The 24,872-nt window shown below is 35.9% G+C and overlaps 1 protein-coding gene across 3 annotated transcripts in view; it reads left to right on the top strand.

Moving 5' to 3' along the window:
• The window catches only part of REV1 (REV1 DNA directed polymerase), a 55,426-nt gene that overhangs the window by 12,640 nt on the left and 17,914 nt on the right, over nucleotides 1-24,872 (top strand). Inside the window, exons 2-12 of one of the 3 annotated variants that reach the window (XM_005486429.4) lie at nucleotides 1,675-1,741; nucleotides 2,505-2,637; nucleotides 4,381-4,549; nucleotides 10,189-10,338; nucleotides 12,409-13,121; nucleotides 14,919-15,026; nucleotides 16,541-16,657; nucleotides 21,307-21,436; nucleotides 22,381-22,509; nucleotides 23,168-23,322; nucleotides 24,224-24,343. In XM_005486429.4, the coding sequence (XP_005486486.2) occupies nucleotides 1,685-1,741; nucleotides 2,505-2,637; nucleotides 4,381-4,549; nucleotides 10,189-10,338; nucleotides 12,409-13,121; nucleotides 14,919-15,026; nucleotides 16,541-16,657; nucleotides 21,307-21,436; nucleotides 22,381-22,509; nucleotides 23,168-23,322; nucleotides 24,224-24,343 (1,981 nt within the window). In that variant the 5' untranslated portion in view covers nucleotides 1,675-1,684. Of the gene's footprint in view, nucleotides 1-1,674; nucleotides 1,742-2,504; nucleotides 2,638-4,380; nucleotides 4,550-10,188; nucleotides 10,339-12,408; nucleotides 13,122-14,918; nucleotides 15,027-16,540; nucleotides 16,658-19,518; nucleotides 19,834-21,306; nucleotides 21,437-22,380; nucleotides 22,510-23,167; nucleotides 23,323-24,223; nucleotides 24,344-24,872 lie in introns of those variants that run through there. The other 2 variants (XM_026792998.2, XM_026792999.2) reach the window with 2 other exon arrangements.

The raw sequence follows: 24,872 nt of genomic DNA, 5'->3' as shown, positions 1-24,872 counted from the left end.
CAAGCAACTGTTAGTACAGAACCAAGTTCATAATGATCTTTCTGTGTTTGTGGAGGTCCTGAAACATAAAACAGATGCTTAGCTTTTCAAAATACCTCCTACCTGCTTTGACTATAGTTCTGTGGTTGCCTAATCTGGCATATTTGCAGTAGTCAATGAAAATGATTGTACTTATGAAAACTTCTGCTGCAGCTGTGTCATATTTTGCAATCCAAGGTTTAACTGCATATCAGAGTATGCCTGCTTAGTCCTCTAGGACAAAAGGGAATTAAGAGACAAAAGCTAGGACTCGTGTTCAGCTAGGTTCATAAGAAATTGAATGTTAATACTATAAATGAGGTAGTCTCCAAAACAGTGCAGTAGAAGGCCTGGGTAGGAAAATGACCAGAATGTGTTGTTGTCATCTCTATCCACAACCATATGTGCTTTCTGCTAAGCTGGAGACTGAGTGAAGCTTCTCTGCTCTTGTTTCTGGACAATGCTGTGGATAGTCCAGAGACTCAAAAACAAGGATGGAAATAAAAGTAGTTGCCTTTCTTCTGTCTGTTTGCTGTAGTTTTTAGAGAGGATAAAAAACATAAATTAAATATTTAATGAAACAGAAGACTTAAGACAGTCACCTTTTTATAGTTTCAGAGTTTTGTGCTGATCCTCTAAGAGCTGATGGATCTAAAAGGCTATTTTGTCTTTTTATTTAGAGAACTATTTTGTTTGAAAAGTGAGTGATGTAATAGCAGGCAGTGATCTCATGATCTTACCACATCATTAATCAATATTCTAAAATCAGTTTTACAACAGCTATAGTAAATATGAATCACTTGGGTGCAGTGAACAGTTGGCCACAGTCCAAGCATTGCTTTTTTCTATCCAGGAGTTCTGTTCTAGCCAACTAATAGCTCATCTGGGGACACGGCTGTGTTCAGCTTGTGGTCCAGGGATAAGTGTTTTGCATAGAGAACTGCAATTTGGCTGGTTGGGTTTGTTTATTTCTTTATTTATTTATTAAGCAGTGCAAATAAAAAGCCCCAAAGAATCAAATCACAAACCTAACTATAGATCATTCTAGGTCACTTACACATCTGGCTTTTCTTTGACCATCAGATCACCTTTGGGTTTTTTGCTTTGATGTGATGTTTTGCATTACAGCAACATATGCTTGGATGTTTTATAATCAGTTGTAAATCCATTGGTGTCTCCATTGTAAATCCATTAATCCAGTCTCTGATACCAGGAGGTGGCTGCCTGCATTGCACCATGTCTGTGGTATCAAATAGGAAATAAAAGATTGTTCATGACCCGGACAATATTTTGTATTTAAGAACCTTTTATTATTCCTTTTTTAATAGGAGATGTATGAGGACCAGAAAAAATTTAATAAATTGTTATGGACAGTGAACATTGTAAGGAGTTTTTAATATTCAGGGTGAATAAAGCAAAAGGTGTGTGTGTGGTTTTTGGCGTGTCACAGGAACCACAATATGCATTGCTGCAAAACTGAGGAATCAGGTTTTTGTGTGATCTTTCATTTCTAGATTGGGTGTGAAACTCAAATACTTCAGTGAAGTTGGTTGAAAAAAATTAATCTTTCTGCTAATCTGTAAGTGGCCTGTAGTGCCATCATTGAAATGGCACTGATGAACATTTAATTGATCGAGCACTGTTCTTCTTCTGCAGAAGCTTCAGCATGAGGCGGGGTGGATGGCGGAAAAGAGCTGCCGATGGCGATGGCTGGGGAATATGGGTATGTTCTAAACCTGGTGGCTGTTTTATAAACACTGTGCTTAAAAAGAGGTTACAGTTTTGTTTTACATGCTAAGAGGCCGCTAGAAACGAAAGCCTTCTGCTTTACTTGAAAACACATAATGAAGTTTGGAAGAAATTTTTTAATTACCAGGTTTTGAAGTCTGTGTTCACAATAATCACTAAATTTCATTACTAGTAAGTGCAGACCCTTGATTAGTTTTAAATCACCATTTAAAAAATAAACTAAGTAATTTGAAAACTATTTACAGTTGTCTCCATCACTCTACAGTTGGACCAATAACTGAGGCACCTGATTTACATCAATATTTAGAATACTTCTGTCCTGTGTATATTTAAGAACTGAAAATATGTGGAACCACATTGTTTTGTTAGGTAATGAGTCACCAATTTAGCACCCAAATTTGCATCATCACCTTTTTTCTTCTTTCTTTTTATTCTGTAAGAGTTTTTGTATATATAGAATCTTCTATATATATATAGAATCTTTTCCTGTAAGAAGAAGATTAAGGAGTATGAAATAAATCCTGCCATGTTGATAACAAGATGCAGTTATGTTGTAAGTTTATAGTGGAGCATTTGCTATTTTTCATTTGAAAAACTGGTTTTTGTGTGTCAACCAAATACATTTTGGAGAAATGTTCCTTACCTTTCCAGTCTTATAATTGACCAGTTTCTGTATGCAGACATTAGGAAATAGGACTGCCATCATGGGTTGTGTTTTGTTTTAATTTAAAAACTAGGGTGGCTACATGTCAGCAAAAGTTAAGAAGTTGGAGGATCAGTTCCGGTCGGATTCAGCCATACAACAGCAGAGGGATGGAAATTCATCAAGTATCTTTAGCGGAGTCGCCATCTACGTCAATGGCCTGACAGGTGAACCTTTGCTTTTTAAGGATCTGTATTGTGTCATTCTCATGTTTACCATCCTGAGTGGAAGTAACTGCAAAACACATGAATTTGCTGCTAAGTAAATACATGACAATTACTCTATATATATTTTGTATATTCTGTTGTTTTTCATTATTAAGATTTTCAGTTTAAAAAATCTGATTTACATTCTGAATATAAATATAGCTTTATGTTATGTATCACTTACATAACATAACTTGTAGAGATAGGAGTAGATCTTTTCCATGTTTCTGTGATCTTAGTATTTGAAATTTAGCCTTTTAATTTCCTCCATCCTCCTACATTTACTAAATTATTAATTTTTCAAATTAATGATGATTAGATTGTGTGCCTTAAATTTACATTTGGGAGAATATGTCAAAGTTTTCTTGCTGAGAGTGACATAATGTGTGAGACAGAACCTACTGATAATGGAAGAAGGAGCAAGAGACATTTATGTATTGTAGGGACCATCTGTGATGGACTGATGGTGCATGTCAGTTGGAGTAAGGTTTTTAATCTACCATGCTTATGTTCATGCTTCTTGTTATTTCTGTAAAGCAGCTTAATAACCTTTTGGAAACTCCCCAGAAGCCTTATTCAGAGATCTCTGCCAGGAATGTTGTGATTATTATGTAACTGATGCATAGAGCTTCTGTGGGATAGATTAGTGCTGGTTTAAGCACAAGGCTCAAATGGATTGAAAAAGGTTAAGGTGGATATGTTAAACCATTAATACATCTGGACTGGTTGTTTAATGCAGACATTTTCTTTAGTGAAAATCCACTATTTGTGTATTCTTCAAGCAGCTAGTCCCTTAAAAGAGTTCTAGAAGATGGTTGTCCAAGAGGCTGGAGTAAGAAAGGTAGCACTTGCAGAAACTGTGTGCTATTTTTAGTTAAAAGTTAGAAGAATAATGAAATGTTAGACATATTTTGAGAGTTGACAGAAAGGAATTGTAACTATATCCTTTAAGAAATTTTTCCTCGTACTTGTATTGTTCAACTTTAAAAAAAACAACACCTTGTGCTAGATTGACTATTCAAACATTGTGTTTGTGTTGACCCAAATCTTTTGGTGTCTGTGTGACGCCACTGCAAACATTTTCCAAAGCTAACACTTTTTTCTTTTGTTTTCCCCACCTCTGCTTGCAAAATAAGTACTGTTTTTAAAACAATTCAGATCAGAAAAATTGTTGGTTTTTAAGGTATTCTTTGTTCTCTGTAACAACTCAAGAATAACCTGGTCAGGAACGAGTGAGTTAACTGCTTCAGTACATCAGAAATTACATAGTAGGAATTTTGTGCTGTTGCTAAACCCTTCTGATATTAATTATTTTCTGTTGCTTCTGGGTAGAAACTATTCTCCTGAACTCTGGTGAAAAGATAATCTAATTTTGTATTATGTTGGTGTAAAGCATTTTTTATATAGTTTAACATTACATCTATTTGAATATTTTTTCCTGCCTTCTTCCATACATATTGTGGGAAGCTCCTCTAAAGCAAGTAGAATGTTTGCATTTTGAATTAGTGTTTTCAAAACCACAGTTTTCTGCATTTTTTTGCCAAATGTTTTTCTGATTTGTTCTTTGAAGAACTTGGTTTTTTCTAGAGTAAAACAATGGTTTGTACTCTTTCTGACCATGGCATCATATTTATCAATTAAAGTTATTTCTCCCACTGTATTTGCTGACACTAAACAGAAATATTTCTGGTTTTAATTTTATAGATCCCTCAGCTGATGAATTGAGACGGCTGATGATGTTACATGGAGGCCAATACCATGTGTACTATTCCAGATCAAAAACAACTCACATCATTGCCACCAATCTTCCAAATGCCAAAATAAAAGAATTGAAAGGAGAAAAGGTAGTCCGGCCTGAGTGGATCGTGGAAAGGTAAGTTTACATCTACTGGAGTTGGAGATTTCCCCTTTTGGGGGAAAAGAAACCAAGAAAAATCTGGAGAGAAAAAAAATTAAAGATTGCATTTTGAGATTTTGGTTTAGCTTAAAATAATTCAATCATAGAACGGCTGAGTAGAAATACCACTGTTACATTGAAGATTTGCTTCTTAGGGATTGTTCTTTAAGAAACTTCACCAAGAACATTGAGAAAGTCTTAAGCATATTAGGAAACTGAACATTATCCTGTTAATTCCATTTAATAGCTAACCAATTGACCAGACTTCATCTCAGGATGTTAAATAACTACTATGTGATTGTTTTAAATCTCCTGTCATGTGCATAAGTTTCATGTCATCTGTATATAAAGTGTGTCAATTGAAAAGTGTTAAAATAAAATTGGAACTAACCCATTTAAACATTTATTGTGTTGTGACTTTCTAAGAAAATAATAAAAACTAAAGGAAGAAAAAAGTCTACATTTTATTTACAAAATATTTATGTTCTTTGATTTCTCCGTGGCCTGGAATATATAGAATCCACTGAAGTTGTCCTTGATCAAGACAATAGCCAAGCTCAGGGCAGTTAATGTTGCTTGCATCTCTCTTCTTCCATTTGAGGAACTCAAAGGAAATAGAACAGGCAGGAACATGTTCTAGAAATTATCCTGCTGGCGACATGCCATTCTTAAGTAGCCTCTTTCCTAGATAACCAGCAGAAACAGGCAAGAAACTGTTCTGCAATGCATGTGTGAAATCTTCTTTGCAGTTTGCTGATTTTCAGTCCTTTGTATTCAGCTGTTTCATATAATGTATCTTTATGGTCAGTTTTTGAACTTTAGTTAGACATTTTTAGTTACTCAGTTTGGAAAATACTTCAGATAGATTTTTTGTTTTTCCCCAACACTTTTAGGGCCTCACCCCCTGTGTTTAAGGACTTGAAAAACTGATGGCAGGTGTGGTTTTATTTGGAATATGGTTTATGTGGTTTTTATTTATGTGACTGGTTTTTTTGGTGCCATTAGAGCTTGCTATGATTTTGACCAGATTGGAAAGATCAATCTGTGCATGTTCAGTAGAGACTTAATAGAACCTGATATGTCAAATCTCCTAAAATTTTTATTCTGGTGTCTTGTGTTCAGGTTCTCCATGGTGGCTCCAGAAGGTTATACTGTAGAATAAGTCAGAAGAACCAAGTATAGACAGATACATGAGTTTGAGCACAAGGAAATGGGGGAATTCGCTGTCTCAACAGAACAGAGTTCATATCACAATCTAGAATAGAAGCTAATTTCACTACCACGTCTTTTTTTTGTTTTCCTTCTCCTCAACAGTATTAAAGAATAATCAGTGATTAAATAATCCTTCTCTGTGTATGGGATACCAAATTATGTTCTCAGTAGATCAGTTGGTGAAAATTAGTGTAGTAGATGTAGAGTTTCTGATTTCATAGACTTGGAAGGGACCTTAAAGATCATCTCGTTCCAACCTCCTTACCATGGATTAGGTCACCTTTCACTAGACCTTGGATGAAGTTGCTCAAAGCCTCATCCATTCAGGGATGGGGCGTCCACAGCTTCTCTGAGCAATCTGTTCCTGTGCCTCTCGATCCTCACAGAAAAGACTTTCTTTCTAATGCCTGATCAGAACCCACCCTCTGTCAGCTTCAAGCTGTTCCCCCTTGTCCTGTCACTACACAGTCTTGTAAAGAGCCCCTCTGCAGTTCTCTTGTAGGCAATATGATGGGTTTGCAATCTTTTCAGTTTGGTTAAGAATCTACCCTAAAATGTTGCTGTCATAGGTTGCTGGTAAAACAATGTTGTTAGATCTTTGGTCTTGTCACCCAAGGTTGCAAAATGAGGAAGTGGTTTGTCTGTGGAACTTTGATTTGTTTCTTATGTGCATATATTATTATTTAGTCCTTAATTACATGATCACGTGCCATCTTTTTTCACTGTGGCACCTGCCACATTCTCTGCACAGAAAAGATTGAGTTCCGGTTCTGGACTGCTAATACAGTGACATGGCTTTTCCTTTTTGTCTCCTGTTCCTTACTTATTGCATGTGACTTGAATTCTTTGCTGGTAATGAAATGAATGATTAATTCCTGTCTTTTATTGGTGCTTATCACTATAGCATCTGTCTGCTTTCCAAAGATTAATGAATGTGACATAGCACCATTATAATGGCTATTATTTAATTTAATTTTTTTGAGAGCCAACTAAAGGACATTGAGGTAAAACACCAGAAATGTTCATAACTTGGAGTGTGCCATGGAAACCATATAAGATTCTGCAGAGTTACTTGCACAAGGATAGTAAGGCATGTGAAGAACTTTATTGCTGCATTAAAGGCTTTGCATATTCTGAACTATGGTCTAAAGTCAGACTCTTATAAAGCTATTGTTAAATGGAAGTAGCTCTAGAATTTTGGTTTAGTTAGTATCCCATAGAGATCTTCTGTAACAGTAGTTGCAAAATCCAGTGTTGCAGAGTAATAGTGTGGTTGCTGTAGTGACAAAATCATTCTTTCTGCATGCCCCTTATTGTGTGTTTTGCTACCTCTCCATGTTTGCAACAAATGAAGAGGATTAGAGGCAGGCCTCCTTCCTAAGTCAGTATTCCTTTATTTGAAAAATACACCATTACACCATACTACCATTATGTAGTGTGGAAAGGTTGTTGTGCAGTAAAAGCCAAATTCATATTATCTGCGAGCTTGACTTTCAAATTTGAGTATTGCTGTGACATTTGTAATCACTTTTCAGAGACTGAGGATAACTAACATGAGGTACCAGTATTTGGGGATTCCTTATTTTGATTTTAAAATCAGGTGAATATTTTTCCTAAAGAATCTAATACAAATGTGAAGGAAATAATTTAAAACACTTTTTAAAAAATCCTATTCTGGTATGCCACCTAGTTTTCTGATGAGGATTTCAAATGCAAAAGAGAGGAGTAGATATCATTTGCTATGACTGCAGTTGCACTTTTGATGCAGTCCCCTGTTGCATTACTGAAGACAAATTGGGGAGATAGGAATTGGATAGTGGGCTGCAAGTACTGGCCCAACTGCCTTGGTCACCGCAGTGGTCAGCAGTTCAGAATCAAACTAGCAAATAGCCACAAAGGGCATTGCTGAAGGGTTTGTACCAGGCAGATGCAGTTTGTCTTCACTTACAACATGGACATTGGTGATACAGCGGAAAGTGGCTTCAGCAAGTTTGTGGATGATTTAGAAGGCAACAGTTGATACACTGTAAAGAAGGTCTGCCCTTTGGAGAGCATCAACAGACTGTAGGAGTGGGATGGCAGAAACTCTATGAAATTCAACAAAGCAAATGCAGAGTCCTGAATGCAAGACAGAATTAGTTCCATGCAACCAGACAGGCTAGGGATACTCCCTTGTAATCCACCAGGACCCTCAAGTCTTACCCTGAAAGATAACCATGAAGCTGCAGTTGTGCCCTTGTGGAGATCAAGGCTAACAGCTGCTGGTTGCATTAGCAAGACCACAGTCCAGATCAAGGCAAGTTCTTCTTCCAATTTGCTCAACATTTCTGAAGTTAAATCTGGAGTTGTGTGTCAGATTTGGGGCTTTTCAGTAAGAAAAGTACTGACAACTGCAGTGTTCAGTTCAGAGGAGTACCACCAATATGAGCATGTGATATATTACAAGAGACTGAGGAAGTTCTGTTCTGCTTGGAGGGAGGAGTAGGATGGGGTCTAATTGTTATCTTTCATTAATTGTTAACTTTCATTACCTGTATGGAGGTTATAAAGGATGTGGAGCCAGATTTTTCTTAAAGATGTACAGCAAGTGGACAAGAGGCAATAGTCACAAGTTGTGGTAAAGAAAGGTTTAACTGTAAGAAAAAAAATTTCATAGTTAGAGTAAGCAGTGAAACAGGTGCCTAGAGAGGGTTGTAGAATTTCTGCCTTTGGAGATAGTACAAATTTGTGTGGACTTCTAGTCCTGAGCAACCTGATATGACTTAAAGGTAACACTTTGGTCAGTGTTTGGACTAGAGACCTCCAGAGGTCCTTTGCAACCTAATATTTTTTAGTGATTCTGTGTTTGTGATAATATTTTTTAGTGATTCTAGAGTTCTGTGGCACAGGGAAGGTGAAATGGGTAAAGATGTTGGATGGTACATCTTAACTAGGACTCCTATTGCTGCACGTTAATGCAGTTTGGAAAAAAACAACTGTTTGTTTATCTAGTAATGCAGCTACTCCAGTAGCTAAAACTGTGACATTGTGAACAAGTTCTTAAATAAATGTGGGTTTGTTTAATCTTCTTGAAATAGTAGCAATTACTCTGAAATATTACCAAGTTGGTTTTGCACCTATGTTCACATGGCGTTTTGAGAAACAGACAAGTCAGGCATTGTAAAAACTCAGTTGCTGCATTACCACTTTGTGTACAAGAAAGCTTTGGAACTCTCCCAGATGTATTTTTAACTCTGTTTGGCAGTGTTTAATGCAAATAATGTTCCTTTATGAATGATATATATTAATGTATAAAACAGTATTGATATATTTTTGAGGCTGTTTTGCTATTCCATTTCCATAGAAACCTTACCAGGTATATGTATATGCTTAACTAGTTTTAATTTATCTAATTGGGAAATGTGATCTCCTACTGTATTCTCTCTAATTGCAGCCAGAAAGCTCCCAAGAGCTTTTGTTCTACTGTCCAGCTCCCTTGATAGTAGTACAGATTCGAGCAAGAGAAAGCATTCAGATGCTGAAACACACTGAGCTAAATTATCTTTAAAATCTGACACCAGTTCAATCTTCAAAACTAAATGCTAATACTAATCTGCTTTGAAATGGGAGAGGTTCCTCTGCTAGAAGTCCCAGTGTCTCTGAGCCAGTATGAAGAATTCCATACAAAGAAGAGGTGAAGTGTAGGCTTGGAAGGCTGTTATCTCTGCTGCCAGCCACAGTTGTTGGGGTGGGGAGATTAGTGTTGTATTTTTGAGACTGCCTCACTTCCAAGTGTGTGACTTCCCTAAGGAATTTAGCAGTTACTCGAGTATAATTGCAGTTTCAGTGGAAGATGAAAAAGAAGAGGGAGATAGACTGCAACACAGTAGGAATAACTGGAATGATGGCTGTAGATATTTATGGTAGGTCTGTTTAGAAATTATTCTTCTGCTTAGCTTGCTCAGTGATTTTTTTACAAGAAGAGGTAATTAGCCTTGTGGAATGGAAAAAGTAGTTAATTTTTAACAGTGAACCGCATCCTAGCTGACCTCTTTCAAATTCTACCCTAATTTGTTCCATGATAAAAAGCTCTGTCACTATTTTTCGGATAGAATAACCTGAACCACTAAGCAAGGATTTTCTGACTGTTTTGTGTAAATTAAATGTTTGGGGTTTGTGTGTGTCAGTTGGAAAGAGAAATGGATGTCGACTACTGACCAGCAGCACATCTTTGCAAATACCTTTTGTTGCATCAGTCGCCAAATCACAAATTACTTTTCAGTTCAATCCAGTTAAGGGTGAGAAAGGAGTTGTGGAGGGCACTACAGGTACAAATACGGGGGTTCTTTTAGCATAGAAGGTTGGGATTACTTTAAAATTTCTTAAACAGTAACTGGTTTTTCCTTTTTTTTTTTTTGTTTCAGCATTAAAGCTGGACGTCTCCTTTCGCACATTCCGTATCAGCTTTACACCAAGCAGTCAAGTGTTCAGAAAGGTCTCAACTTTAACAGCGTACGCAAACCTGAAGATGCTGTGCCAGGTCCAAGCAATATGGCTAAAGATCTCAACAGGGTGTAAGTGTTTCTGATTTTGTAAGGCAGGTGCTCATCATTCACCCATAATGAGTTTGCATTTGTAAATAGCTTTTTTAAAGCTCATTTCAGCTTTGTGAGAGGCATTTCTGCTTTGTAAGCTCTGAGGTGCTGAAATTTAAAAGTAAGGTATAGCCATATAAATAGTTAAGGAAAGAACTCAGTTACCTTGACTCCAAGGCTTATCTCTAGTCTTTGGACCACAGTTTGTTTGATAATATGACCTAGGAGTCCTAGGATGTAATATATCAGTATGGAAGCAACAGGCATGCGTTAAAGAATTCTGATAGGTGACACTGAAAAGTTAGTATTTATTTCAAAAATAAAAAGCTGGTGACTGCTTTTGCTAAAGGTGCCTTGGAATTAATATAAATGCTTACTAGTGCTTAATCTCTTTCTTTAGCCTCTTAAAAAAAAAAAAGGAAGTCATGGCATACATTATGTATGCTAACACCAAGGTTTAAGTCATGCTTGAGAGAGAAGATGGATTGAAAAATGAAATTACAATATTATAAAGTATCCTAAGGCACCTAAGACCTTGAGAGGAGACTTGAAGAGAAAGCACCAGTAAAACTTTTTAACTGGCAGAAGAATTGGAATTTGGAAAGGAACATTCCACTTGAACTCTTCCAGATTTTTTTTTAATAAGAAAAAGGTTCCCGCATCTTTTTCAGAAATACATGTTTGTTTTTTATAGGCAAGAATAATAACATTATAGAACTTTTTAGGTTGGAAAAGATACCTGGATGTCATCTGGTTCAACACTGCTGCTCAAGCAGGGCTAAGGATACTGTGCAAGATACTGTACTTTCTGATTTTTCCTGGTGATCTGAGTTCTTCCACAGTCTGCTGATTTTTTTACAATCCAGTCACACATAATGCTGAGGATACTTCACCACAGGAGTAGGATTTGTCTGCACTTAGGAAAATAAAACTAGTCGCAAAAAATTAATACCTTAAGCAGGATTTCATACCCATATTTTACAATGAGTGGTATAATCATCATCACCTCTTACTACTGCATTGTTAAAGATTTTTTAAATGAGAAAAATATTCAGACTTCCCAAAATGTCAGTGTAATCTGAAAGACATGACTTTAAAAGCCTGCCTATCCACTAAGTATGTGCCACTTAATATACCATTTTCAACCACACAACTCTTCAAAAATACTGTCTTTACTGCAATTTATATTTGGATAATCTTAACCAAATTGTTTTCATGCTTAATTGAGTTTCTGGTTTCAGTAGCATACTGAATAGCTAATCTTTTCCCACTTTCTTTTGTGTACTTCAATTGCTAGCTTTGGGAGCTGGGAGTGATGGTTGGGCTTGTTGGTTTTTTTTCCAGCAGATCAAGACTGTGTAGAGTTCTTGAAGACTTTTCATTTCCAGAGTTAATTTTTTGAATGGAAGCTTTGTCTTTGTGCTAGTGTGCTTGTGGCAGAATACTTTGGTTTATATGCTTAAAAGCTGAAAATTAGTTTGTTTGTGGTTTTTATCAAAGCTAAGTGATTTCTGGAGCTTGAACAGATTTTTTTCATGATGAAAAAATAAAATGAATCTAACATCAATCTAAAATAATTTCCTAAAAAATAATTCTTTGTATATGCTTTCTTATTTCTTTTTGTTTGTTTATAACTAGTTAAGGAAAATTGCATCTCTTGGCAAAAGGACAGCTCCTTCTGATGGTTTGTGTATTCCTGCAACATTCATGCTGTGTGTGGCAGTACAGTTCTGTTAACAAACAAATAACTACTGTAATTCAGTGGGAGACTGCCTGCCAGATTAAAGGCCTTGGAAATAGCTTTTCTAATGTGAGCATGGTCACTCCCATGTAAACTCCTAGTTAATATTACGTGAAATCTGTGAAATCTTTGATATGGTGTTATATTTTGTGCTGTTGAGAGGATGTGGCTCAGAATTTGAGATAATTGTCTTGGGAATGTAACTGAAATATAAATTGAGAACAGTTCATAAGAAAAAGCTTGAAATTACATATAAATGTGCCTTTTTTAATAAAAGATGCGGTATTTAATTATTATATCTGTTTCAGAAATCATATTAAAAAGTATGAAATGGAAAATGAAATCACACCCAATGGAATTAACAGCTGGAATGAGGAAGAGGAAGAAGAAAGTGACGATTTTGGATTTACAGAGCTGGAGGAGATTGTTCCCATACGGAAACAAAATGGGATTCAATCTCATAAAGACAGCACTGCCCTTTTCAATGGACACACACACACTTCTACCAGTGCCTTAAAGACACAGGATTGCTTGGTGCCCTCCGGCAACGGTGTTGCAGGCAGGTTGTCTCCAGGCCCTGTGCAGGAGGAGGGGAAGACTGACAAAGGCATGGTTGACTTTAGGGACTGCACAATGCAGCAGTTGCAGCAAAGCAACAAAAATACAGACTTTTCGTGGAGTCCACACAGGACTATGAGTAACTCATCCTCATCTTCATTTTTGCACAGTAATGCTAAAATAAATGGTGCTCACCACTCAACTGTTCAGGGGCCTTCAAGCACAAAAAGCACTTCTGGACCTGCTCCTAGCAAGGCAGCTTCCTTACCTGTGTCCAAACCTTCAGATTGTAGTTTTATTTCTGACTTTTATTCACATTCAAGACTGCATCATATATCAACATGGAAGTGTGAATTGACAGAGTTTGTCAACAGCCTGCAGAGAAAAAACAGCGGTGTCTTTCCAGGAAGGGAAAAAATTAAAAAATGGAAAACAGGCAGGTCTGCACTTAAAACTGACACAGGTAGATACTTGTTTAAGAAGGTTTATGTTAAGAAGATGCCTTGTATCTTCATACATTAAATGTTCAAATGAGACTACATAGTTTAGTATTGAGTATTGATATTATAGTCAGACTATCTGGAAAAACTTGATGACTTTGGTGCAGTGAACACTAATGGATGCAAGTGCTTTTGGCTTTGTTGGGTTTTTTAAACTTAAAATGTTACTTAATGCGATACTCTGGTCTATATTCAATTCTTCCTTGTAGAAATAGTATTTCTGGCTTTACCAAGATATATGGATTCATAAGGGAGAAAAATACTATGTATATCTAATACACAAATCTGTAGTTGCTTTGTGAAAATCTGCAGGGGGGAAAAAAGAGAAGAAAAAATCCTTGCTGTTCAGCATGAGCATTTGAAAGATGAGTAACATTTGGACGTGAGTTAAAATCTAAAGTTTTTTTTGTTAGTTAGAGTTTTATATAGCTCTGTGTCTGTTAAAGTGGGTAGTAGTGTCATAAGAGACTTTTAAACCTGGCGTGAAGAGAAGTATTTAATGTCATTGCATCAAGGGCCAAAGTGAAAAAATGTAGAATTCATTAGAGTCAAAATGTTACAGATTAAATATTTTGCATCTTTAGAATCTCTTGTTTACACTCTTCTTAAATTAAAAGGTTAGCTCTGTACCTTTAAAGAGATTCTGAGTCCTGTGCTGTAAAATTATTCACTTGTAATCATATGAAAATATGCTTGAAATAGAAGAAATTGCCACATCAAAAAATTGTTAGATAATAAATTTACTGATTCTGTCTTTGTGTTAGGACACCCTACTTACCAAACATGTTAGCTTATGAACTACTTAATGTGTATTTTTTAAATCAAAATGTGGTATAAGCTAATATATTTATATTTTCCCTTTGATTTGGCCTAGAGTATTCAAATAGTTAATGCCTGTGATTCAGTTGACAAGTAGCAGCTCCTCAACTTGATCGCTTGATTTGTAAATACACCCATTATAAGACAGTCCTTATTTTTCAAATTAGTTCAAAATGTCAATTATTAAAATCAAGAGGATATTTTTCTGATTATTCAGTTAATTAACTCAGATGTTAAGTGGAACAGTTCACTTGATGTATTTTAAAGTGTTTTTTTCACTGTTACACTTTATGCATTGTTCAAGTTAATTTTTTTTGTTAGATACTGCCACCTTTGCTAGGTCAGCAACACAGCCATGCAGACTTGAACTTGTAGAAAGCATTTCCAGTGTTTTAGGCATGTACCATTTTCAGTGAGGAGTTACCTGCTCATCTTCGCTGAGTGTTTGCATGCGTCCAATACAGCAGTGACAAAATCCACTTGCATGGGACTTTCAAAACTAATTGTGGTGTGTTTCATGAAGAATAATGGTAGCTCCTAGTGCAGCTAAACTTACATTTTTATCTTTTGAAGCAGTCTTCTGATTGATGAACAAAAAGGAGTACAGTTCTCTTCTGATTTGTTGTTAACGTAGCACAAGTAAGATCCAGTGCCAGCAATATGCATTATCTCCTTGGATTCGGGGAACCTTGTTAGGGTAAAAGGTCTTAATTATAAGAAAATAAAAAACAGAAACTCTAAGTTAATTCATTGTTTAGGCTGTTTGTCTACTGCTTATGTTTACCCTTCTCAGAGTAAATACCTTCTTGGTGAAAGGAAAGAAAAATATTTATGGTTTAAAGGTGATAAAAACTTGATAATAGACCTTGATGAGTGCTGTGAGTAGTACTGAAGTGTGTAAATTAGGGTTCAAGTTTTCTGTTGGTGTATCTTCATACTAGGTAATGTGTCTGTTGCGAGCTCAGCCAAGCCACAGAGCTGTATAATGCACGTGGATATGGATTGCTTCTTTGTGTCTGTGGCTATCCGAAATAGACCAGATCTCAAAGGTCAGTATTTTAACTCTGTGTGTTACAGTTTACTCAGTTAAGCCTTTAAAAAATCAAACTTGCACAATTGTAAAATTAATTTGGCATATGAATCTTTTTTCTTGCATCTTCAGTAGTTAGACCATGCAACTTTCATATTCCTGTTTATTTTCTCACAATCCAAAAGCAAGTGGAAGAGAGAACTGGAATTCTCCTTGCTATCTCCTTTCAGTATCTAAAGTAAGAAGAGAGAAGTTAAATCTGTAGTAACTATTTTCTGTGACGTTGTACGTAAACTTACTCAGATTTTAATCTACCATATTAGAAATTGGAAATCAAATTTCAGTTATACTAAAAAGTGGCATATGGGCACTGTCTATTAAAAGAAAAAGAGATAAATTTAAGAAAATAGGATGGCCTAATATTCTTCCTGAAGTAGTTTAAGCAGCTTTGTTTAACTAGAAAAGTCGAAAGGTCAAGGTTCAGAATTCATTTTCTCTACCTGATGCATATTTTTCAGGAGAAAAACATGCACCTTACCTTTCTTGTCTAAGCTATTACACATGAGATATTATAGGACCTGGAGGATTCAGGAGCAGTTCAGTTGGCATTTAGAAGTCTGAGTTGTGTGATCATCCTTAAGACACAGGAGAGTTAGTGGAGCACCTTAGCAAACTATGGTGGGTTTGTTTTCTCAAGTGTACTGTTCAAAGTGGAGATTCTAGTTCTGTGCAAACGCTGAGCTTCAGGGGTGCATGAGTTTGAGGACTTGTTGCTGTGGAGACCATCTCACATTCCCCCCTATCACAGACCTTAGGAAAAGAGGAAGGTGCATATGTGGTTCCATTGCTCTCTTCTGTCCAAAGGCAGGAGCAGCTGTATCAAAGATTCTTCTGCTGTGTTTGGTTCTCTAAAACTTGATTTCCTGCCCAGTTTCAAATTGCATTACTGGAACATAAAGAATGTGGGACTTTTCTGCAAATACTTTTTCTGTTCCACAAAAGTTTGCCAGACTTTTCAGTGCATAAATTAGCTTGCTTTGGAAACACTATGGAGGTGTTGATATTGCAGAAAAGTCAAAAGTTTACTAAAAATTTTGGTTTGCACAGTTAAACTAAGTGGAACTAAGTGTTTTGGCATGTGTATATTTTTCTGATTTACTTAAGCTAATAAACATGTTGAAGTATTTATAATCAGACCAGTGTTTGCTGTATCTTAAACTAATTAATGATTAGGTTATTGGTGACATTTCACAGCTTCCATTTATATTTGTTATTAAAGTCAAACTAGTATTAGCTGTATTTTCACTTGGAAAAACTTTTCTTCTTTACATGTGACTGCAGTTAACACAGATTCATTGTCACAATTCCAAGGCCATTTCATAGCTGTTCCTTCTGCCTTGATAGCACTTAAGCTTGAAAGAAATTACAGAAAGTAAATTAAAAGTCCTTATGATCTTATCCTAATTGTGCTTTTATTAAAATGTAAGCTATTATAGGTATTGACCTATAAGTATATGCATTTTTTCTCCACAGGAAAGCCAGTAGCTGTTACTAGTAACAGAGGTACAGGGAAGGCACTGCTGCGCCCTGGTGCAAACCCCCAGCTTGAACAGCAATATTACCAGAAAAAGCTATTGAATGGCAAAGCAGGTACAGATAAGTCTGTCTGTATGTATGTTTTTAATTGTTGTTATGGAAGACTTTTTCTTTAAAATTATTCAGAAAATGTACCATGGATAAATTTATTTCTTTCATGTGGGAGATTTCATTTCAGAAAAGAAATACCTTTGGACAGCACAGTGCTCTGTGGCCTCAGTAATAGCAGGACACTGTGGCTTCTTGTTAGTTAGTCTTGCTCAGGATGGGTAAATTATTTTAGAGTAATTTTAGGTTTTACTCACTTTGTTGAGGTTGAATGTAAGATAGAATGCTAGTAGTTATTTAAAATGAAAAATAAATACAGGTTGTCCAGGATCACTTTTTTCTCAGAAAGTCAAGTATAGTGAAGAAGGTTTAAAATAACTTTTAAAGTCTACTACAGAGGCTTTTTCTGTAAAACTAGCGACAGTAGCACATGGCCAGTGAGAAACTGATTGTTTGAAGTTGGCTTTTGAATTGCACATGTAGAATATCTGTGTACAATGAGTTAATTTAGGTGGTCCATAGAGCATTTTAGGTCTCTGGAATGTCTGTGCAATTTTCATGAATTCTGTTTGCAATATTTTGTTTTTTGAAAACCAAGTTGTCTGTTGTAGTTTGAGAATTCCATACTTGCCTGCAGTAATTTAGAAATGTGTTACTTTCTGTGTCCTCAAGTAGTAGCGTACTAATATAAACTGAAGTTGTATTAATAGGTTTTATTATACTGCCTGAACTGTATTTAGGATGAGAAAGTATATTGCTAAACACTGGCAACTTAAGTGTCTTATTTAATCATTTAGAAGCGCAGTTCTTGCCACACAGTTGGTAAAAAGTGCATATACAACGGGTAGCTGCTATTTAAGTTTGGTTTAGACTTGGAAGTTGAGTTTCTCCTTTGCCCTTTTGTGTATGCAGTTTTTACCAAATTTGTGGTACTAAGTACTGTTGTTATAAAGTTTACATCTCAGTGTTTTATTTTGATGAGACAAAATGGGGCAAAAGACAGGTTGTTCTTCCATGGTTGTTTATAAAACATTAGTACTTTGGATATTGGCAGGTTGTTGGGCGTTTTTGAAGACATTTATACAACCAAGGTATTACTGGAACTGATGCCATTTCATTTGTCTTTTTTGCTGTAGTTTAAGAACACTTCAAAACTGAGGTAGAATATATGTCTGTGGAACCCACAAGCTTTTAAGGACTTTTCAGTATGCTCCAGACAGAGATAGCTGTGGTCTTTGTGGAGTTGGATTTTCTGTAGTATAGCTTGTGTATGAAGTATTTATGGGTAGTTCAGTTTATACAGTGACTTGTTAACTTTTATTAGAGCCTTGAACTGGATAAGGATGTGACTATACAACTGAGAGTTTTGGAGAGGTAGATGGTTGAATTACAGTTTAGCTGATAGCTAGCATGTTCTTTTGATTCACAAATTCATTAGTATCTCTTCTGCTGTATTGATTGCTTAAGTGTACAGCAGCTTTCAACCTCATTGTATAACAACCTCAGTTTCTTACTGTGGCACCTTTTGTCTGGATATCACACATTCATTTCTTTAACTTCAGCATCCAGTCTCAACTGGCTTGCATGCAGGCAGGCAGCTAGCTCTTTCTTTCTTGACACTTAGGCTGATTGTGCAGCCTATTGTTTTGGTGAAAGGATTTTTTCCAAACACTCTTTTTATAGTCTCTGTTTCATTAGCTGCTGTTCATAATATTTTTGAGTCTCTGTTTATTTTATCTCCATGTGCAATCATTTTGCCAATTAAAAAAAACCCAAACCTGTTGTTTCTGCTTGCTTTTTCTCAGGGTTTGTCTTCCTTTTGGGGTAAAGAATTTATAGTTAGTTATGGTCTTAGATTTAAAGGTGGAATTGCTGATTAGGCTTCTCAGACATCACAGTATCTTAGAAAGTGACACACTTCACAGCATGTGTTTAATTGTGCCTGCCACAGGGAAGTACAGTGCAGTAGGCACAAGCATTACATGCAGAAATGCTTTTACAAAAATGTCAGAAATACAGAATAGTAAGTTAGGCTGTTAAAACAGACACAATGGGGACGTGTTATATAAATGAAATAGAGAGGTAGTTGGGAGGAGCTCAGAACATGAGCATATTTTTACATCCATGCTTCAACATTGAACCCACTTCAATTTTTGGTGCTTCATACTTTCCAGGCTGTTCTCTGATACTGCCTTCTCCAGATCTTGCTTATTTGAAAAAAGGTTCCAAATTACAAACCAACCAAAACCACAGAAACAGAGCACCTCACCCTCTCAAAAAAAAGCCAACAAAAATATAACAAAAAAAACCCTCAAACACAAACCCCCAAATGCTTGTGAATCACTTTTGACCAAATACTGAATTCTGCTGCTTCATTTACTTCTTTTTTTTTTTTTTATTACTTCTTTAGTGATACTGGTTCCTGACTTTGATCTGCATTGCTAGACAAAATCTAGTGTCAACAGAATCTTCAGTCTTTTATGAAATACTTTCTTTTTCTTGTATTAATTCATCTAAAAATGCATAACTTTTAAATTTAAAAACTTGATACCCTTCTCACCCTAAATCCTCAAATTGGAGATAGGCTTTCTAGATAGTAGAATTTGCTTCTCTACATACATGCCATCTTTAACATTTCATGTTCTAAAAATAAAAGATTAACATATGTTAATCAGGATTCATAGTTTGGGGTCTCTTCCATGGCCAGGATGCCCAAGATGTGAATGTTTTCTAGACTTCCTTTCCCTCAACCCTAGAATCTCCCTTTTCATTCTAAAGAGCAGCAGATTTTAACCATCATATTAGTCACAGATTTATTCTCAGCGATTTCTTTTTCACAGACTTGGGTCCTGGCCTCTGATTTCTCCATCCGTTGCTCCACATTCACCATGTGCCTGTCTAGTTTCCCAGCTTTTGAGGAGAGGTTCTCTACCTTGCCTTCCATTGAGGACAATGTGTTCTGCATTGCCCTGAATTTCACATGAAGTGACTCCATCAGCTCATGGGGGGATCTGCTCTGCTGCGATGTGGAAAAAGTCGGCGAATCCAGTGAAGATAGACAAGATGACAGCATCATCTCAGGCCAGGGCACAGGAAGGCATGGACTAAAGAAGTTGTTCTTGTCATTCTTATCTTTATTTGGGGCATAATTTTGCTCTAATTTTCAATTGCAGACATCTTAGGTAACTTACTGAGCTAGCTCATCACAAACTAAAATGTTTAAGAAATTAAAAAGTGCACAAATTTAGCAGAAATTCTGAATAAAAGCAGTTTTCCACATGAGTTAGGCTCTACCCCTGGTATCTCCACTCACTCATTACACCACTTTGTCTGGTTTGATAGCTACTCATATGTGCACATAGCATCAGGTTTCCTTTCAGTCAGATTGTTGGTGTGCAAGTTGTTAGCACTGTGGAATATAATTAGGCATTGTGGCACTCTATATTCATTGTGGGACTATAATAAAATCCCATTTATTATATTACAAAGGTATTTGGTATTAAATGGACTACAGTAATGAAAAAGAGCTGCGTAGTGGATTTCTTTTTAAATAAATAGAAGCATTTTATCTATATGATACTTTGTTGTTTTGAATCTGATGGGAGTTTGGGCAGGCATAGTAGTTTTGCATCTAGTGATTTTTTTCAAGCTGTTTCATATTTAGAGTATAGCACGTATTTCAAGGTTTGCATACTACGAAAACCCAAATAGAACTAGAAATCTTTTACTTGTTTCCATTATTCAGTGTCATGGAATTCTGTCTAGTACCTAGTGCCCAGTGGGCCTGGAGGATCCTTTAAAGTTGATGTAAGAATATGTAGTAAAGTTTTATAGAATGAGGGAAGGTCTGTCTCATTTCAAGTGTGAGGTTGCATTACTTAAAATTGTATCATTTTGATCCAAGATAGGTTTGTGGTGATATTTGAAAGAAATTGACACATCCTTATAAGTGAATTATTAATAAGTAAAAGCAGAAGTTATTTCAGTTAATATCCCCATAAGAGTGTTGAAGAAAATAGAAGTTTCTAGCTAGTGTTTTTTATTTCAACTAATTATCATTCCTGGTTTTCACTTCTTAAAAATCACTTTCTGGTATCTAGACTATTAGGAAAATAGTTTCAAGTATGATATGAAGTGGATTTATATTCTATTTATATTTATATTATGAAATTTCAGTGTTTTGATATCAGGGGTGCATTTTGTAAAAAGGAACATTGCTAAGTGTCTTCTTGTTTAGTTGAGCAGTCGTTAAATAAGTTTTAGTGTCTTGTGTTTGTTGGCAGGATGTGGTTCTAACATTTAGCCAAGTGTGTTTGATCATTTTTATGGTCAGTAAAGCTAAGATCATTCTTATTTTACAGTATAGTATATGTAGTCACCAATGAGCTGCTGTCTAGTAATTTTGGGGGAAACACCATTTTTCTATTAATATTGTTCTCAGTAGTATATACAGACCTATCCAGAGAGACAATACTGGGGAAGGGGTCTGAATTTTTTTCTGGACCACAATATGAATCAATATTATTAAGAATGTCTTTGTCAAAAGATAAAAGTATAGAAATTGTATAAAATAAAATCCATCATTTTTATTTTATTGGCATTCGTTCTGTTGAACTCCTAGGAAGAATAATGTAGACAATTTTTTTTTTAAACAGAAATTAGAGTACCTGATCAGTTGGACTCATCAGTCTGGGAGCGTACGGATTCCACACATGTGAACGGAGCTGACTCTGATCTCACTGTCCTGTCCATGGCTGAAATTGCTTCTTGTAGTTATGAAGCCAGGTAGGTAAAAGTTACCCAGTAGTCTGCTTGAAAATCCCATACAGATGGGCATAAGATGTCCAAAAATAGGGGTTATTAGTGTCTTTCAGTTTATCTAGAGAAAAAGTTTCTGTTTAAAAGTTGGAATTATATAGGTTTTTACAATTTAACAGAAACTCTTCCCTTTGGATGCTGCTGCTTGGTAGGTGCTGCTCAGTAGCTCTCAACCCAACCTATGTGTAAGTTGAAATAAAGCCTGTGAAGAAAAACCTTGTGCCTTTCACTGTGATGCTCTTGAATTCATGTTATCATCATGTCTTTGTATCAAAGTTGCAGTATTCTGTAGAACTAATAACACATTCAGAAGGTTTTATTTCAAACCAAAAGTGTGATTATTAAAACCATTTTTGGAAAGACACTGCTGACCATATCCAATGACCTAACTTAAAAAGGTTTAGAATATGAAACAACTTTTATAAATGTAAGCACAGTGTCCAAAATACAGGGGATGTTCCCTGATGGAAATAATACTCCAGAAATTATTCCTTGGTTGGAAGCTTTCTTAGGCTTGCTAGGATAGACAGGCTTCTGTTTGTATCTCAGACTTTGTTAGCAGGAGCCTAATTATGTAGGCTTGCACCTTGGAATGTAAGATCTCTCTGCCTTAGTCACTGTGGTATATATGTGGTTTTAATTGGAAGCAGAACTTAGCAAGTGTGCTTTCTGGAACCTTGGTCTTCAGCAGTTTCTTAAAGGCAAATTTCTCATGCTCCATGGCTTAATAATAATACACAGCTAATTCAAATACTCTAGTTGCAGTTATTTTTTTAACTTCTTAAATTTCTACCTGTAGACTGAGTTCTTATTCCCATTTTTGTTGGGAAAGACAAATAATTAAATCGAAAGTATTTGTGGAAAAGTTTGCACTGTGTTTACTTGGGATTTATTTTATTATTTAATTTTAGGCAAGTTGGCATAAAGAATGGAATGTTTTTTGGCCAAGCAAAAAAGTTGTGTCCAAATCTTCAAGCAGTTTCATATGATTTTGATGCATACAAAGAAGTTGCACGGACAGTATATGAAATACTAGCAAGGTAATGTTTGCATGATCTTCATGATAAGGTTATCAAACATATTTTGTTTGCCACTACTGACTGCTGTTATTCCTTTTGTATTTTCATCTCCCCCTGTTCAGCTTCAGTGAAGCTATTCCTGTTTGAGGTCTTCCTTTGTATTATTTTTGTTACTTTGAGCACCATGCTTCTGAGCCTTCTTTTATCCTGAAGCCATGAGCTATAAACAATCAACATCTGACTTCCAAATGAGTCACTGTTAATTTTTTTTACTGATTCACATAGTGAGAAGCAGATCCCTGCTTAGAAGGGAGATCCTTCCAAGAGATGTTTTTTGAGTAATTGAAGAATGGATTATTAGAGTAACATCTATTAGAAACTACTTTCTGGTTTAAAATGCACTTGAAATAAAACTGGAAATTTGTTATTGTCAATGAAACACAAATATTCCACTCCCTCTCCAGCTATTCCATTAAAATCAGTATACATGTTGAAACTAGTCTTACATTAGTAATATTACTGTAATTTGCTGTTTAGCATTTTTAATATCTAAGTGATGTGTGATACAAAATAGGCAGGGAAATGCCACCCCAAAAAGAAGACTTTATTTGCCACATATTTGTTTTAACAGATGGTGAGCTGTTGCTGGTGTTTCACCTGCTTTACTTTGTGTTGATAGCTATACCCATAACATCGAAGCAGTCAGTTGTGATGAAGCACTAGTGGATATCACTGAAATCCTCACAGAGACCAGACTGACTCCTGATGAATTTGCAAACGCTATCCGCACTGAAATCAAAGACCAAACTAAATGCACAGCTTCTGTTGGGATGGGTAAGTAACTTCATTTCTGTCTACAAGCAGAGACTGCTTTTGTTAATGGATCAAAGCTGTCTAAGTTTGCTGAAACTTCTAAGTGTTTGTGGAATATTTTACCATTTACGTTAAATTAGTGTGAATAAAAATGCAAGAAAATTTTCATAACTGCAAAGTTGTAAGCAAAAATGTATACAATTTCCATAACAGAGATGACAGGATATTCTGAATTGGAAGGGACCAGCAAGGATCATCAAATACAGCTTACAAGTCAACAGCCCATCCAGCTGTCACTTCTTTATCTGAACACTATGCTGAATTCCACTCTTGCATTCATTTTTATGAAGTACTTCCAGTAAAATGTTTCCAGTAAATAGAAAAAGGACACAGATTGTGTTCCTTAATGGAGATAGCAGCAAGAGTTTACAGGGTGACATGATCTTGCATAGTTCTTAGAAGATATTGAGGGCAAAGATTTGTGATTTGTTGTAGGTACTGTATATTAAATCACACATCTGAAAATACTTTGATTTGTTTCTTCTTGGCTTGTTCCTTTCGCCTTTCTTTTTGTTCCTAATTAATACTAGAGTTGAGTATCTGTACATACTTGTACTGAGTGTATATAAGTGTATGAAATCCACTTGTGAGACAAGCTCATGACTCCAAGGAGAATTCTTCCCTTATTACCTTTGCAATTGCAGTTAGCATTACAGTTTCACTGCTGTTATAGTAAATAAGTGCTGGCTGGTAATTTGAACGTAGACACTGCAAATATATATGCATAGATTTCATTAAATTCTTGGTAAAAGATAAAGAATTTGACCGTACTTTCTGCATTTTTTTTCCTTGAGTGTTGAACTGTGGTATTCTACTTGAGGAGAAGTTACCACAGACACACTTTGATTTGTTGTTTTTACAGGTTCCAATATTCTGCTGGCCAGAATGGCAACTCGAAAAGCAAAACCAGATGGACAGTATCACTTAAAACCTGAAGAAGTGGATGATTTTATCAGAGGGCAACTTGTTACCAGTCTTCCAGGTACTCCTATCTTCTAGAGGGCATTTTACTTCCTGATATTAAGCCAGTTTCAGCTACAAATTTGCTTTCTAGATCAGACTGGATTAGCTGCTATTCCATGTTTATGATCCAAAGTGTGATAGACAGTAAAGGCATATGGCATCCATCTGTATTGAAAACAGGCTTTATTATATTTTTTATTGTTCCAGGAGAATACTTTAAAGGTTTGTAACATAAAGGATTTCCTGGCATGTAACTGTATATTGTTACTTAGTACACACGGTTAGTGTACTGTGACACAGGCATAGTGCAAGAAGTGCTGAGTAAGCCCTCATTTATGCTTTCAGTGATCAGCTGACTTCAGCCTGTGTGTATAAACATACATTCAGTGTTAGATATAAAAAATAGTATCTTTGTCTGTTGAAGATTAAAAAAGGAGGGAGGGGCAGTAAAAACTGGCAGCCATAGACAGTGAAATATAGGAGTGGTAGAAATAGCATCCATAGACAGGTGCAGGTTTGCCAGAAATTCTCATTATGTTACCCTTAGT

This window comes from Zonotrichia albicollis, chromosome 2, assembly GCF_047830755.1.
Source record: "Zonotrichia albicollis isolate bZonAlb1 chromosome 2, bZonAlb1.hap1, whole genome shotgun sequence".
NCBI classification, from domain to species: domain Eukaryota; kingdom Metazoa; phylum Chordata; class Aves; order Passeriformes; family Passerellidae; genus Zonotrichia; species Zonotrichia albicollis.
Note: the sequence above shows the minus strand (reverse complement) of the source record. Positions and strands in the feature narration are given on the sequence as shown.